The sequence below is a fragment of the Giraffa tippelskirchi genome, chromosome 10 (assembly GCF_054371585.1).
Source record: "Giraffa tippelskirchi isolate mGirTip1 chromosome 10, T2T-mGirTip1v1.2.pri, whole genome shotgun sequence".
NCBI lineage: Eukaryota > Metazoa > Chordata > Mammalia > Artiodactyla > Giraffidae > Giraffa > Giraffa tippelskirchi.
The window spans coordinates 12200275-12215987 of record NC_137284.1 but is presented as its reverse complement, the minus strand read 5'-3'; the positions used below and the strand labels follow the sequence as shown (position 1 = coordinate 12215987).

General features: G+C 51.0%; 1 protein-coding gene and 1 long non-coding RNA gene across 3 annotated transcripts; one reads left to right on the top strand and one right to left on the bottom strand.

The window, feature by feature from the left end:
- MS4A15 (membrane spanning 4-domains A15) lies at nucleotides 1-9209 on the top strand. 2 transcript variants are annotated; one of them, XM_081536275.1, is made up of 6 exons: nucleotides 1-225; nucleotides 3320-3442; nucleotides 4167-4223; nucleotides 6436-6528; nucleotides 7029-7142; nucleotides 8090-9209. In XM_081536275.1, the coding sequence occupies exons 1-6, from the start codon at nucleotides 1-3 to the stop codon at nucleotides 8204-8206; spliced, it is 729 nt and encodes a 242-aa protein (XP_081392401.1). In that variant the 3' UTR covers nucleotides 8207-9209. The 2 variants fall into 2 exon arrangements, with proteins under 2 accessions (XP_081392401.1, XP_081392402.1); XM_081536276.1 differs by lacking the exon at nucleotides 3320-3442.
- Nucleotides 2793-3914, bottom strand: LOC145524275 (uncharacterized). The gene is made up of 2 exons (XR_014067372.1): nucleotides 3720-3914; nucleotides 2793-3426 (listed from the first exon to the last, which is right to left on the bottom strand). It is a non-coding gene; the product is annotated as an uncharacterized LOC145524275 (long non-coding RNA).
- Nucleotides 9210-15713: the final 6504 nt, after the last annotated feature.

Genomic DNA, 15713 nt, shown 5'->3' with positions numbered 1-15713 from the left:
ATGTCCACGGCTCCCTCCAGCAATGGGCTGTTTGTCGTCATCCCACCCAACAACGCCAGTGGCCTCCGCCCGCCCCCAGCCATCCTGCCCACCTCCCTGTGCCAGCCTCCAGGGATCATGCAGTACGAGGAGCCGCCGCTGGGGGCACAGACACCACAGGTCACCCAGCCACCAGACCTGCGGCCCGGGGAGACATTCCTGACGGGAGAGCCCAAGGCTTTGGGGGTAAGAACAGTCTCTCCGACTACCTGGGGCATAGGTGCTGGGCAAGGAGGGAGTACTCATGTACCTTGGAGATATGTGCTATGCTTAGTCGCTCAGTCGTGTCTGACTCTTTGCGACCCTATGGACTGCAGCTCGCCAGGCTCCTCTGTCCATGAGGATTCTCCAGTCAAGAATACTAGAGTGGGTTGTCATGCCCTCCTCCAGGGAATCTTCCCAATCCAGGGATCAAACCCAGGTCTCCTGCATTGCAGGTGGATTCTTTACTGTCTGAGCCACCAGGGCAGCAATTGCTTAGTGCAGTAGATGCACTAAGCAATTGCAGTAGATGCTTAGTGAGGACTTGAGGATGCAGCCATGCACCAGGCAAACAAGGACCCTTCTGCAGAGCTCACAGAGAGTAAACCAGTGAACAAATGATCGAGATAACTCCAAATAAGGCAGAGAGGTCAAAAATGGCCATGGAGGAGGGGCAACACTAGCAAAGATGGACAGAGAGGTCTGTCTGGGGAGATGACGTTGTAGCTAATAACCTAGATCCTGGGCTGAAGCCAGCCAAGTGAGGGGACAAAGACTGGCTCATCAGGTAGAGGAAACAGCAAGTGCAGAGGCCCTGAGGTGGCTTGTTCAAAGACAAAATAGAAGGTGGAATGGCTGGAAGGTAATGAGCAGAGGAAGGAGGGAGATGAGATGAAGCTGAAGTGGTAGCAAGGCCAACTCTTGGCTCCTGCAGGGCTGACAGTCCAACCTCAGATGGCCTTGAGATACTGATCTCTTGGAGGGAGATCAGTAGATAGATGGATAAATAGATACACATATTTATCTATATATTACATGTGGAGTGTCTTCAATTTGTCCCCTGGCCTCAGTTTGTCCTAGTGGAAGATGAAAACATAGTTTAATTGATGATGATGGTGGTGATGACCACAATGATAACAACTCTCATTTACTGAGTGCTCCCAAGAGGTGTGCACACTGGGCCAAGGAATTTGCACTCATTGTCTCCTTAGAGTATCATCACCACTTGGGAGATAGGGATCATAGTTCCCACTGGACAGATTAGGGAGCTTAAGCTCATCAAAGCTAAGTAGCTGGCCCAAGGCTCGGGCTTGAACGTGCTGGAACTTAGGAGCCTAAAGGCTGCACCAACTCCACTGGTGCAGAAATGGACTAGAAGCAATGGACAAAGATGGTGGATCCATTACTGGAGACTGGAAATCTCAGACCAGACTCTGGGAAACAATGACCCCCAAAGGGCTTTGCTGAGACAAATGCAAATTGCTGAAAATTATAAAAAGGAGAAACTATAGATAGGTTCTAGGGAGTGTCAGCCAGGGAGAATATCGGCTTTAGAGTTAGCTGGCCTGCCACTTCCTAGCTGGGAGACCTCGCACAAATTACTGAATATCTTCCAACCTCAGTTTCCTCATTTCTGAAATCAGGATAATAATTTTAGGATACCTACCTCATCACATTAGGGTTAAAAGAGATAATGTCTGTAAAACACCCACCACATCGCTTAGTGCAGACAGGCATTTGGTAAGTGGCAGCCGGTGTATTATGAGGCGTAACTGGAGTAGCAGTGTTGATCCAGTAGCAGGGAAAGGACCCAAGGAGAAGAGCAGCCTTGGCAGCTGGGACGTGATGCCCCATAAAGGGCACAAAAAAGATGGAAGACATGTGACCGAAGAGGGAAAGAAAGAGAGGATTCAGGGGGTCACGCCTTTAAATGTACAAATGCTTGGCACTCATGCTAGGAAGACATTAGATAGATAGATAGATAGATAGCATATGGTCCTAAGATACAATTCTATAGCCTGAACTGCCCATAAATGGACCACAGTGGTTTGAGTGGTAGTGAGCATCTTATCACTAAGGGAAATCAGGAGATGTACAGGGCTCCTGGATTAGGATCTTCCCTTGTAGCTCCATTTGTAAATAATCTGCCTGCAATGCAGGAGACCTGGGTTTGATTCCTGGGTCAGGAAGATCCCCTAGAAAAGGAAATGACAACCCACTCCAGTATTCTTGTCTGGAGAATCCCATGGACAGAAGAGCCTAGTGGGCTATAGTCCACGGGATCACAAGAGTTGGATGCAACTTAGTGACTGAACCACCACCACCTGGATTAGACAGAGGCTGAGTTCAGGGGCCGTCAATGTCCCTTTCCACTCAGTTCTAGATTCAGTCGTTACCAAAACCATTTGGAAAGCAGGGACTTCCCTTGTGGTCCAGTGGTTAAGAATCTGCCTTGCAAGGCAGGTAGACGAGTGATCAATTCCTGGTCGGGGAAGTAAGATCCCACAGCCTGCCTGCTGCAGCTACTGAGGCTTGTGCACTTTGCAGCCTGCATGCTCCAATTAGAGAATCCACACTGCGTGATGAAGGACCCTGCATGACTCAACCAAGACCCAACACAGCCAAATAAATAAATGCTTTAAAACAAATGAACAAAACAAGAAGAAAAAAACCCACTTAGAAAGAAACGTGGCAGCACGAACTAGAAGCCCACATTGTGTTCTCATCCTTGGGAAAACCATCCCACTTCTGAGAATGGATCAGTGGGGTGCTGGGAAGCGACTCCTTTAATTAATTTATTAGCTAATCAATATAAAACCTAAGTCCAGATTCCAGCTGGTAGGCGGCAGCTCCTGCATGTGACTGGGATGCATCAATGACACTCCAATGAGAAAGACACTCAAGGAGATATCTATGCAGGCTGCAGGGGTACAAGGAAGGAAGTGGTGAGACTGTCAGAGCAGGGAATGCTGAGCCATCGACATGAGGGCTAAGAAACCAAGTAGCAACACAGGATGCTTGGGACCTGGTCAGAGCACAAGGCAAACCCGTGGAGACATGGAAACAGAAGGGTGTCCTAAAAGCTGTGGGGAACTGGCTTTCCTTCTTAAAATACCATGTCTTTCACGGTTGTTACAATGATGTCTGCATAAAAGAAGGGAATCTGAGTTTATTTCCGAATCGCTGAGGGCTCCTAGCGGGAGCGCGGGGCTCTGCCACGCTCTCCTCTGTGGCCGGCAGGGGGCGGTGTGGAGCCCGCCGCGCCCGCCTAGCTGAGCCGCCCCCCCGCTCCCAGCAGACCGTCCAGATTCTCATCGGCCTTATCCACCTGGGCTTCGGCGGCGTGCTGCTCATGGTCCGCCGCGGCCACGTGGGGATGCTCTTCATCGAAGGCGGCGTCCCCTTCTGGGGAGGAGCCTGCGTGAGTGCCGGGGCCATCTGGGCGGGGGGATGTGCCCAGGCTCACGTCTCCCCACTGCGTGTACCCTCCACCACGTTTTCCTGGGCACAGCCTGCTCCTAGGTGGGGGCCTGAGCCTAAATCTAACTCCCAACCACAAACCCTAATCATGACCTGACCCAGACTCCACGCCTGTGTGTGAAAAGCTCCCAACATAGAGTTTAGCCTGCTCCCCTCGAAAAAGGATGGAATGAAGGGGATGAAGGCAGGGGATAAGGACACTAAACACCTGTACTTACCCGGCTTCCAACCTTCAAACTTCTAAGCGTTCTTGATTGTTTATTTGCCAAGTGTCCGTCTTCCCAAATTAGAATAGAAGCCTCATGAGGTCAGAGATCTTGTCTGTCTTATTCAGCTCTGCTAGGATCTTGCCACATGCCTGCTGCTCAGGAAATGTCTGATGAGTGAATGTCTGAAGAAGCAATGCCTTCCCTATTGATGATATGATGTCAATGAAAACATTTAACTTGCAAGCTAAGGCCCTAGTTCCCTGGACAGGGGCTCCTAGTAACCATGGGACACCCTCACAGAGCAATCCCAAGTGCCTGGCCAGGAGGCCAAGAACGTGGCATCCAGGAGGCTGCTGGCCTCTCCCTGATACCTATGGCCTTGACAGTGCCGGGCATGGTGTGCCCTGCCCAGTGTCCCAGCTGAAGCCTCACTAGGATACCTGCTTCCCCACACAGTTCATCATCTCGGGGTCCCTCTCAGTGGCAGCCGAGAAGAACCACACCAGTTGCCTGGTAAGTCTGAATGGGAGACCCAGGGATGAGGGTGGGGCCACAGCCAGCTCCACTCTGCTCTGCCTCCAAAGACACTCCTTCAACAAGCACTCCATAGGGGGCTGCTGGAGGCCAGGCATGGGACAACACCCAGACAGCCAGACCCAGACCCTGCCCTACTTGTAGGAGAGAAGAAACCAAGACGCACTTTCGAATACCATAAGGGGCAGAAAGTGAGGGTCCACAGATGAAGTGCTCGTGGCCCAGAGAAAGGGACAAGACAAAAAGCCCTCCTGAACAGGAGATGGCTGAGCTTGGCCTTGGTGGGCATGTAGGATTGAGAAATCCTGAAGGAAGGGCATGAGGATGCAAGGAGAGACTGTGGGCAGGGTCACCATGGAAACTACGTGTGACTCCATCTAACCAGGGCAAAAGTCTTGGAAGGGAAGTGGAGAGAAGTTAGAGTTGCACTGGGTCGACATCTCAGACAGCTCCATGCCTTCTACGGGTGATGGGGGGGGGGGAGGGCAAGGGGCGATGGAGGCTTTGGATGAGAGAGTGTTGAGCATCGCACCAGAGTCAAGTCCCTGCCCTCATGGAGCTTAACATTCTAATGTCTGGTAAGACACCCCCCACCCCCGCCTAAAACAAAAACACCACAGATAAGGTCTTTACAGAGTGAAAAGTGCTGAACAAAGCCCCGGGATAATATGAGGGACTCCTGCTCAGCTGGGAGAGTCTGCAGCCCCCGAGCAGCTGTTGCTGAGCTCATTGTTCAGAGGGCAGCAGCCATACAGGAGCCTGGAGACCAGTATCCCAGGCTAGAGGATGGACAAGGGGCCAGGATTTTGGATTACAGCAAACCAGGGGCTGAGCGGGAGGAACTAAGCTGAGAGGGAGAGGTGGGGAAACACTCGCAGATGGAGTCAAGTTTAAGAGCAGTGGGAGGCCACTGAGGGTTGGGGTAGGGGGGAGTGAAAATGTTAGTTGCTCAGTTGTGTCCTACTCTTTGTAACCCCATGGACTGTAGCGCACAAGGCTCCTCCGTCCATTGAATTCTCCAGGCAAGAATACTGGAATGGGTTGCCATTCCCTTCTCCAAGGGATCTACCCCACCTAGGAATTAAACCTGGGTCTCTGCATTGCAGGCAGATCTTTTACTGTCTGAGCCACCAGGGAGCAGGAGAATCAGTGCCCTATTTACACTCCTGAGAGCTGCTGGGTGGAGAATGGATTGTAATAGGGGAGGACTGGACACAGGGAACCCTCAGAATCAAACCTATATCCACCCCCCAGGCTGTAAATTCTGGATGGGGGCAGGGAGAGAGAGCTGAATTACCCTGCCCCATGCTCACCGCATCCTGGATAGTGCCTGGCAGGCACCAGGTGCTCAGCAGAAGTTTGCTGGATTCATTTATCAGTTAATTGATTACGTGTGAGGCTGCTCTGATCTCAATGACCTCCTCCCCGTCATCCAAAAAAAGAGGAGTCGGGGTCTTTGAACCTGAGCAAATCCTGCAGTCCCCAGCCCATCCATGAGTGGACCCCACTTTAAGGCTAGGGCTGTATAACCAGAAGGTTTCAGCTACTGGGTCAAAAGAGCATCGGGTTCTGGCAGCATGAGGAGGGTGACCCCTGAGCCATCGCCTGGACCACCCAAGGATTCACTTGTCCCAAGTCCTGGGCCTCCGGATGAGGGCGGGGCCCCCCGGACCTCAGGCTCACAGCCCCTGTGTCTCCCCTGCCTGGTGCCCCGCAGGCATCAGCAGTACTTGCGCTGCCAGCCCCTGCCGGGGACCACGTGGAGCTGACCCCAACACCTCTCCCAACCTCAGTGTCCACAGCAGAGAGCCTCCCCCGGCCCCTGTCGGTGGGGTAGCTGCACCTTCAGGACGCTTGGCCTGAGGGGTGGAACATAGTAATGGGTGGGCAAGGAGCCTCTGCAGACCCCACCTAGGGAGGCCATGAAGGAGGTCAGGCCTCTTTCCCAGCAGCTTCTAAGAAGACGATGCAAGGTAAGGGCAGGGAGAGTGGTCAGCAGGGCCATTCGCCTGAGGTCCCCAGGGAAGGACAGGAGGAAAGGAGAAGGTCAAGGAGGACGCAGGTACGGGCATGGGTGTGAGGACCCAGGGGGCGGCGGGAGGCCTGGTGTGGGAGGCTCCCGGGGCAGAGCTGTGGCCTCCTCCTCCTCCTCCTGCCTCCCCTCCTTCCCCTCCGTCTCTCCCCCCTGCAGGTGAGGAGCAGTCTGGGGACCAACATGCTCAGCGCCATGGCGGCCTTTGCAGGGACGGCCATTCTGCTCATGGATTTTGGTGTCACTAACTGGGTGTGTTGTCTGACGTCCCCAGGAGTGGGAAAACTTGAAGAAGAGTAACAGCCACATCCAGGAGGAGGCTGGAGAAGGAAATGGCAACCCACTCCAGTATTCTTGCCTGGAGAATCCCATGGACAGAGGAGCCTGGTGGGCTACAGTCACGGGGTTGCAAGAGTCGGACTCGACTTAGGAACTAAACCACCACCACCACCACCAGTAGGAGGCGGGGTTGGGGAGAAGGGAGGGTGTAGGGCCCTGGGGGTCTCCCAAGAGACCCCCAAGTGTATATGGACCCCAGGACCCTACCTCAAGGGTGGGCGTAGTAGAGGGTAGGGGACGGGTCGCAGAGAAGCAATCTGGAGTTCGAGAGAGAATACACGTCACGCATCAGGGAGACCTGCTCCAGCTCAGCTGTGTGACCTGGGGCACGTTATTTTCACTCTCTCTGGGCCCCCTTTCCTCCTCTGTTCTAGAATTCTCTACTGACCTTGACTGTGGGTTTTGATCCCCAGGATGTGGGCAGGGGCTATCTGGCTGTGCTTACCATCTTCACCATACTGGAGTTCTTCATTGCGGTCATTGCCACCCACTTTGGGTGCCAAGCCACTCGCGCCCAAGCTCACACGGTGAGTGCCTCACACACACACACACACCCGCCCCCGCCCTGCAAAGAGCGCCCCACTCATACATCCGAGAACTCAAAGGAGTTTCCACGGGAAGGTTTTCCTCGTGGCCACAGGGGCACACTGCCAACATCAAGGGACCCCCTGCTCTTTGCGTCTGGATGGGGAGCCCTGGAAGGCGGGCGCTGGGGACGAGGGGGATCGCTGTCGGGGATGAGTGGGACCTTCTAGAAGTTCACGGGTCAAGAGACATGGGCATCAGGAAGGGCAGCACGACTCGGGTGGGCATTCATCTCCGTTTTCCCCAAACTGGAGGACAGTGCAGACAGAGAGGGGATAGAGGAAGGGCCTTCGTGGCAAGGGAACCAGTAAGTCAGCCTCCGCGGAAACAAACGTGCAGGCCATAGTGCGGGAGGGGGCGAGGTGGGTGTCCCGCTTGGGAGGCGGATTTGTGCAAAACGTGGTGTGGAGCTGTTGAAAGTCTGAGCAGAGGCCTGTACGCTCAGAGGGTAGGGTGAGTAGAGTGGGGCTCAGGGAAATCAATCTAGAGGGTTTGCCCACTGTGGGGGAAGGGAGCGGGGCGGAGAAGTAGAAGTTGGAAACAGAGAAGCCACCGAAAAGAGGCTGCAAGGATGCCGGCGCTGTGGTATCCAAGCCTTGAACCAAGTGCAGGGCTGGCCAGAGACAAAGAAATACAGAACCTTAGTTCCTAGAGAAATGAGACTCCTGTCTGTTTCGTTGCTGTACCTCCAATGCCCAGATCACAGTTGCCCTCAGCAAATACTTTTTGGAAAATTAGTTGAACTGATGCGTGGGGCCAATTCATCCTCGGAGCGTTCACTACTAGGGCGCTATTCTCACAATACCCACAAGAGGGCACTATTGCAACAGCTCCCTGAAGGCGCCGAAGCCACCAGGATTGCCTAGGTTTGTTTTCTTTTCCTTTGCAGCCTGTGATTTTCCTGCCGAACGCCTTCAGCACAGACTTCAACATCCCCAGCCCCGCAGCCTCTCCTCCCCCCGCCTACGATAATGTGGCATATATACCCAGGGAGTCTTCAGAGTAGACGGTCGCTCTGGCGGTTGGAGCCCAGCCTCGCTCACTTTCCCCGCTCCCCCTTCCGCCCTCCCCACGTTCCTCTCCGCGCCGCACCCGCCCCGGGCCCAGCCTCTCCCCACCCCCGCCTTGTTTATGTTTCTCTGGTGGCAGCCCCAGTCCTCTCATGTTGTGGTACCGAGTGGAGTCCCTGGGGACGTCTGTCCCACACATTTCCCGCAGTGGTCTATTTCCTAAAAAAGCTAGTTGATCTCAAGGGTATGTGTGTCCCTCTGCTCCCTGGGCGCCGCCATTCATCAGAAAATACCTCCTGATGCCGCCTTGGATTTCTCTCTACTCATTTTGGAAACCCTGGCCTCGCTGGGACAAGGGTTCAAGGGCCTCCCTGGCCCTCAGGCCTTGGGACAGTCGTTAAGCTCAGAGAGCCCAGAATCTTCCAGAAGGGAGAACTGAGTCCAGCTGCAGAGGTCACAGAGCCAAACGGCGGTGGCTCGGCCTCAGGTCACCAGGCCCCAGGACCAGTTCTATAATCTGCTGCCATGTCATCAGGCCTCAGTTTTCCCACCTGGAAAACAAAGTGTTGAACCAGATGACATTTAAGACACTTCCAGCTCCCCTGGGCTCCCTGAAGTCTAAAGTCTAAGTCAGGCATGACCCCCGACCCCAGCTGTCTGCAGAACTGTTTGGAGGCCCTATTGCCTCAGCCCTGCACACTCGCCACGGCTGGAGAGGTTGCAGGGGAGGCCTGAGACCAGCCCATGGCACCCTGGTCAGCATCCACGGGCCGCAGCTGTGGGGGCCCCCCTCCCCTGGGAGGCTCAGGACCTCCCCTGGCCTCTCAGTGCTGCTTCCCTCACCACTACCCCTCCCCAGCCTGAGGAGAAAGCCACCTCTGAAGGTATGATGAGTTGGGCTGGGTCTCCAGGCCAAGGGGACAGTTCCACCTGGTATTTAGAGGCCCTGGCAGGTGGCTTGTCTGTCATACCACAGAGGGAAATAAACTGTCCTTACAACTTGATCTGGTCTCATAGCAATGACTGTTTTGTTTTGATTTTAACTTTGGGGGCTTTAAAGTGTTGTCCCATATTGATCAGGAGACCTGGGGAACTGTCTTACCATCACAGCAAAAGGGCACCTCTGAATGCTGGACTCTGTGTAGTGCGATCCTTAACCCTTGTTCTGCCCACCCTGAGCCTAACTAAGCAGGCATTCATGTTCCCACTCTACTACTGAAGACAGGGAAACTTGGAGAGGTTAAATCATGTGCACAGGGCCACCAAGCTAGTAAAAGGCAGTGCCAGGATCTGAACCCAGCTTCATCTGACCTCAGGATCTGTGCTCTTACCATACGGCTCCCCACAGTCCAAACCCAACTGCATTCCACCAACTCCTTCCCCTCCCTCCTCCTGTTTCTTCATCCCAGAGACTGGGGCAGGACTGCATTTCTCAGCACTCCGCTTCTTCACTTAACAAACTTCTGCTCCTTCTTCAAAACCCTATTTTAATGTTGCTCCTTCCATGCTAAGTCACCTCAGTCGTGTCCGACTCTGTGCGACCCCGTAGATGGCAGCCCAGCAGGCTCCCCTGTCCCTGGGATTCTCCAGGCAAGAACACTGGAGTGGGTTGCCATTTCCTTCTCCAATGCATGAAAGTGAAAAGTGAAAGTGAAGTCGCTCAGTCGTGTCCGACTCTTAGCGACCCCATGGACTGCAGCCTACCAGGCTCCTCCATCCATGGGATTTTCCAGGCAAGAGTACTGGAGTTGGGTGCCATTGCTTTCTCCGCTCCTTCCATGAGGTCTTCCCAAAGGAAGTAGTTAGCTAGGTGGCTAAGTGCTAATCAGTCACAGAGTGGGGACGAAGGAAGGGCAAGAAGGGCCCCTCTTTAAGGAGGCCTTCCATCCTGGGGTCATTCCTATGCAGAGTTGGGTGGGGATCACAACAGAATTTGACTTCCAAATCAAGAGCAGGGACTTGAGGACATAGAGCTGAGAGTTAAAGACCCCAAACTATAAAGTTGGGAGAAATGTGTTGGTATATTTAAGAATGGTTTTCCTACCACACAGAGGAGATTAGAGATTTTCTGAATTGAGGGGAGACATCTGGAGGAGAGGAGGGTGAAAGAGGAGGAAGAGAAGTCTTAGCCCCAGGCTGGGATTACCATCTCTGTGCCCTGTTAACTAAGTTCCACAGAGATGGGGCCAAAAACCACAGATCAGTTAGGAGGAATTAAAGAACTGATGCTTCTTCACGTCCCAAACTGTAACATGAGGAGACGGCAAGGCCCCTAGAGATGTCCCGTGTCCAGACAGCATGGAGCCAGAATGTGGAGTTGAGATGGCCAAGGGCGTGCCTGGTGACATGACATGGAGCACCACACTCCCATGTGGGTATGAATAAAAGCATCAAAAAGCTTCCTGTGTCCCCCAGGGGAAAGCACAAGAGACTGAGAGGGCTGACGTGCAATGTGGGATGTATGAGACTGAAGCGTAGCAGTAAATAAGGGTGGAGACAGTGGCCATCATGCAAAACTAGCAAGGAAGATCATGCTTGTGGACTGGAAGTCAGGGGAAGTGACTGAGTTACCTCAACTGGCAAAATTAAGTCCTGCCACTGAGAGGAAATGGGAGCTAGAGACATAATTACCAATGAAGCAGAATAATTCTGAAAACTACTGAAGAGACATTAATGATGATCTAAATAAATGAAATGTCCATGGATTGGAAAGCTGAAAATTTTGTTAAAATGCCATTTATCTCCAAATTTTCCTGTAGACTTAATACATTCCCATTCAAAATTCCAGCAGTTTTATTTGGGGAGAAATTGACAAGCTAATTCTAAAGTTCATATGGAAATTCTAAAATATTCATAAGGATCTATTCAAGAAAACCTTAAAGAAAAACAAAGTTGGAGGATTTAAACTACCAGATTTCAAAACTTACTATAATGCAATAATAACCAAGACATCATAGTTTTTAGGGAATAGACAATTAGATCAATGGAGTTCAGAAACAGACCCTCACCTATATTGTTCACTTGACTTATGACAAAGGCTCCACTGCAACTCAGTGGACAAAGATATTCTTTTCAATAAATTATACTGAAGCAATTGGATTTGGTTATAGGAAAAAAATGAAATACAATTCCTACATCATATACCATACATAAAAATTAAGTCAAGATAGGTCATAGACCTAAATTTTAAAAAGAGTTTCTTTTTTTAAAAAAAAAAAGAAAGAAGAAAATATCTTCAGTGCTTTGGGATAAGCAAGGATTTTTCAAATTGGACACACACACACACAAAAAAAAACTAATCAGAAAAGATTTAGAAATTAGTGTTTATTAAAATTAAGAACTTCTATTTATTAAAAATAAGTATGAAAGTGCTCTATGGACTGAGAAGAGATTTTAAAACACATAATATCTGGCAGAGGACTTAAATACAAAATATATAAATAACTCCTAAAAATAAATAAGAAAAAAGGAGGCAGTTTCATTTAAAATGGACAAGGAACCTGCACAGGCATTCTGCAGAAAAAGATCTCAAAATGACCAATAAGTGTGTTCAACATCTTTAGCCACTGGAAAAATACAAAGTAAAAATAACAAAGAGCTTCCCCAACATGCCAAAATGGCTGAAACTAAAAAAGACTGACTACTCAGATGTTGATGAATTTGGGGAGCTCATCTTATGGATTGCTGGTGGGAGTATGTTTTGATACCGCCACTTTGGGGGAAAAAAATGTTTCACAGGATATGTTAAAGCATACAGTGTAACCTAACAATTCTGTTGTCGGATGTACACCCAACAGGAGTGAATGAATGTATCTACCAAACCAGACATGTACATGAGTTTGTTATGACAGCTCTACTCATAAAAGACAAAAACTTGAAACATCTCAAATGTTCATCCACAATAGAACAGATAAGCAAATCGTGGTATATTCATTAAAAATCTTCCCTGGGTTGAGAAGATCCCCTGGAGAAGGGAATGGCTATCCGCTCCAGTATTCTTGCCTGGAGAATTCCATGAATAGAGGAGCCTGGTGGGCTGTAGTCCATGGGGTCACTCCTCTATGCACTGGACTCTCCTCTATGAACTCTACACATCCCCTGGGTGATCTTATCCACTGTTCTCGCTTCATTTCATGGTTTATTCATTAGGTGCTTATTGGCTGTGTATCTAGGCTCTGAGGATGACAGACATCAGCAAAATCCCTGATCTCATCTATCCCCATCCTGACCATTCCCAAATCCCTGTCTTCTACCCAGAGCTCTCCTCTGAGAGTTTCAGCGTCTACTTTCACGTTCCACTACAGTGAAACTCATGCCATTTATCAATCAACATTGCTACAGACTTGGCGGCTTCCCAAGAAAAAATTTGAGCATCATTCTTAGTTTCTCCTTTGCCTCAGCCCCAGGTGTAATTGTGCCCCACTGATTCTCTTTGTTCTAGCTTTCTCGACTCAGTCCCCATCCATCTTCCTTCCCAGCACCTGTGAACTACCATCGTCTTTCACCTGCATTGTGGCATCAGACTCCTGACCCCTAACCTCTGTCCTCAGACCCAAGCTAGGTCAGCCCATATCTGAACTAGATAACAGCCTGAGAGATTTTAAGTATTGCTCTGCCTAAAGGCGGTAGGAGCTCTCCTCACCCTCAGGCTAAAGTCTAAGGTGCTCTTGGAAGGTTTACAGAACCCAGCCCACTCACTTCTGCAGCCTTGACTCTGCCTGCCTCTTCTTACACTTCACCCAGCAGCCATACTGAACCTCCGTGACACCCCTCTGTTCACTGCCTGCCCCCTACTCTCCTATTTGTCCCATTTAGCTTCCAACCCTCCTTCAGACCTCAGTGTAGACACCACTTCCTCCAGGAAGCCTTACTGGCTCATCCTGGGCTCTCAGCACACCTGCATATCTAGGGTCCTCCTGTCCCTGCCCTTCCAGACTATCACCACTGTGACCAATTACTGTAGTGGACAGGAAACTGATAGAATGCAATGGTGAAGACAATCAGGGAGACAGGTGATAGTCTGGAAGGGCAGGGACAGGAGGACCCTAGATATGCAGGTGTGCTGAGAGCCCAGCACAGGGCCTGTAATGCAGGAGACCCGGGTTCGAATCCTGGGTCTGGAAGATCCTCTAGAGAAGGGAATGGCAACCCACTCCAGTATGCTTGCCTGGAGAATCCCATGGACAGAGGAGGCTGATGGATTACAGTCCATGGGGTCACAAAGAGTCGGATACAACTGAGCAACTAACACTTTCTCACTTCCTGGAGGTCAGAAGTCTACAAGTGAAGGTACTGGCAAGGCTGAATTTCTTGGGGAGTCTCTGGAGAAGAATTCATTTCCTCTCATTTTCTAGCCTCAAGGGGCTGATGCACTCCTTGGCTTCTGACCCCCTCCTCAATCTTTAAAGCCAGCAGTGTAGCCCCTGCCAATCTTTCTCACTGACTCTGATTCTCTTGCATCCCTCTTATAAGGACCCTTGGCATTACATGGGCTTCCCAGATAGCGTTATTGGTAAAGAACCTGCCTCCAGGGCAGGAGACATAAGAGATGCAGATTCTATCCCTGGGTTGGGGAAGATCTCCTGGAGGAGGAAATGGCAAACCACTCCAGTATTCTTGCCCAGATAATCCCCATGGACAGAGGAGCCTGGTGCGCTACCATCCAAAGGATTGCAAAGACTGACAATTGGACATCACTGAAGCAACTTAGCACACACGCCCGTGATTACATGGGACCCACCAGACAAACCAGGATAACCGCCGTTTCTCAAGACCCTTAACTTAATCCCTCTGCAAATCTCTTTTACTATGGAAGGTGACATATTCACAGGTTCCAGCGATCGAGGTGTGGACATCTCTGGGGGCCATTATTCTATGGACCACAGCCTCCCAACTCCTCAAAGACATGGCAGTGTCTCGTTCAGCCCTGGCCCCCTAGCACATGGCACAGTGCCTGGCTGGTGGCAAGTGCTTGTTAAATGTTTTATAAATGAGTGGGTCAGTTAATGAATAAGGGTGTGAGGAGGTGGTTTGTGTGTGTGTGTGTGTGTTATATGTTGTGCGTAAGTAAAAGTGGTGAAGCAGAAGCCTCTAGCCCAGTGAAAAGCCACAGGTCCTGGAAAAACTTCATCCCATGAACTAAAGTTGTGTGTGATGAGAGGGTGCATCTGATCTATAAAAGAACCTGGCATCCAGACCCCAATAAGATGGTTGTTTTGAGCTGCTAGCCTGCCATCTTCTCAGACAGTTGGCTTTCCAAATAAAGTTTATTCCTTGCCTCAACCCCTCATATCTCAGATTCATTGGTCTGTCATGGGGTGAGCAGAAAGATCATGGACTCGGTAACAGAAGAGAGATTTGAACTCAGGCTGTCTGGGGCCCAGAGTCAGCTCTGAAGTCAGCAAGTATAGCGTAGGTGACTATCCAGGGTGGCCACTTGGCTCTTCATCACTTCTCTGTCCCCACCCCGACTCCTGCCTGGCAGAGAGAAGCCAGAGGAAAAAGAGGAGCCTAGGGTGAGAGCTGAGAGTGGTCAGCTAAGGCTTCCCCGGTGGTTCAGACAGTAAAGAATCCGCCTGCAGTACAGGAGACCCAGGTTCTATCCCTGGGTTGGGAAGATCCCCTGGAGAAGGAAGTGGCAACCTACTCCAGTACCAGTATTCTTGCCTGGGAAATCCCATGGACAGAGGAGCCCAGAGAGCTGCAGTCCATGGGGTCACAAAGAGTCAGACATGACTCATGAAGCAACTAACACTAAAAGGTGGGAGCTGAGGGTGGTCAAAGCCCGCCCACACCTCCTTCACCAGAACCACCTGGCCAAGGGTCTGCTCACCTCCCAGAACGCGGGCGCCAAATGGGGGCAGCATCAGGACAGGGTGCCAGGCAGAGTGAGACAGCTCCACCCTCCAGCCTAATGCAACTTATGGGTCTGGATCCTGAGTCAAGCAAATCAGAGGTCACAAGATGTTGACGAGACAGTCAGAGAACTTTGAACACTGAGTAGATATTCGATATGTAGTAAGTAGCAAGAGCTGGGAGAAAAAGAGGTTTTCCTGCCTCCCGGTGTTGAACTTTTCCTCTAAGAGGGCTGCCATCTAACCCAGCACAGAGCTCTGCACGGCTGGAGGGCAAGTGCGTTGCCCAGAAACAGGCCCCTTGGAGCAGCAGGTCTTCACTGGTTTTAACTTTTCGATTGTGGTATGTGGTCATGCTTATTTTTAGAGTCCTTATCTTTTAAATGGGCTTCCCCAGTGGCTCAGCTGGTAAAGAATCCGCCTGCAATGTGGGAGACCTGGGTTTGATCCCTGGATTGGGCAGATCCCCTGGAGAAGGGATCAGCTACTCACTCCAGTATTCTGGCCTGGAGAATTCCATGGACTATACAGTCCATGGGATCACAAAGAGTTGGACACGACTGAGTGACTTTCACTATATTTTAAATACTAAAATGTTTGAGGTTTCCCAGTGGCTCAGTGGTAGTAAAGAATCTGCCTGCAATGCAAG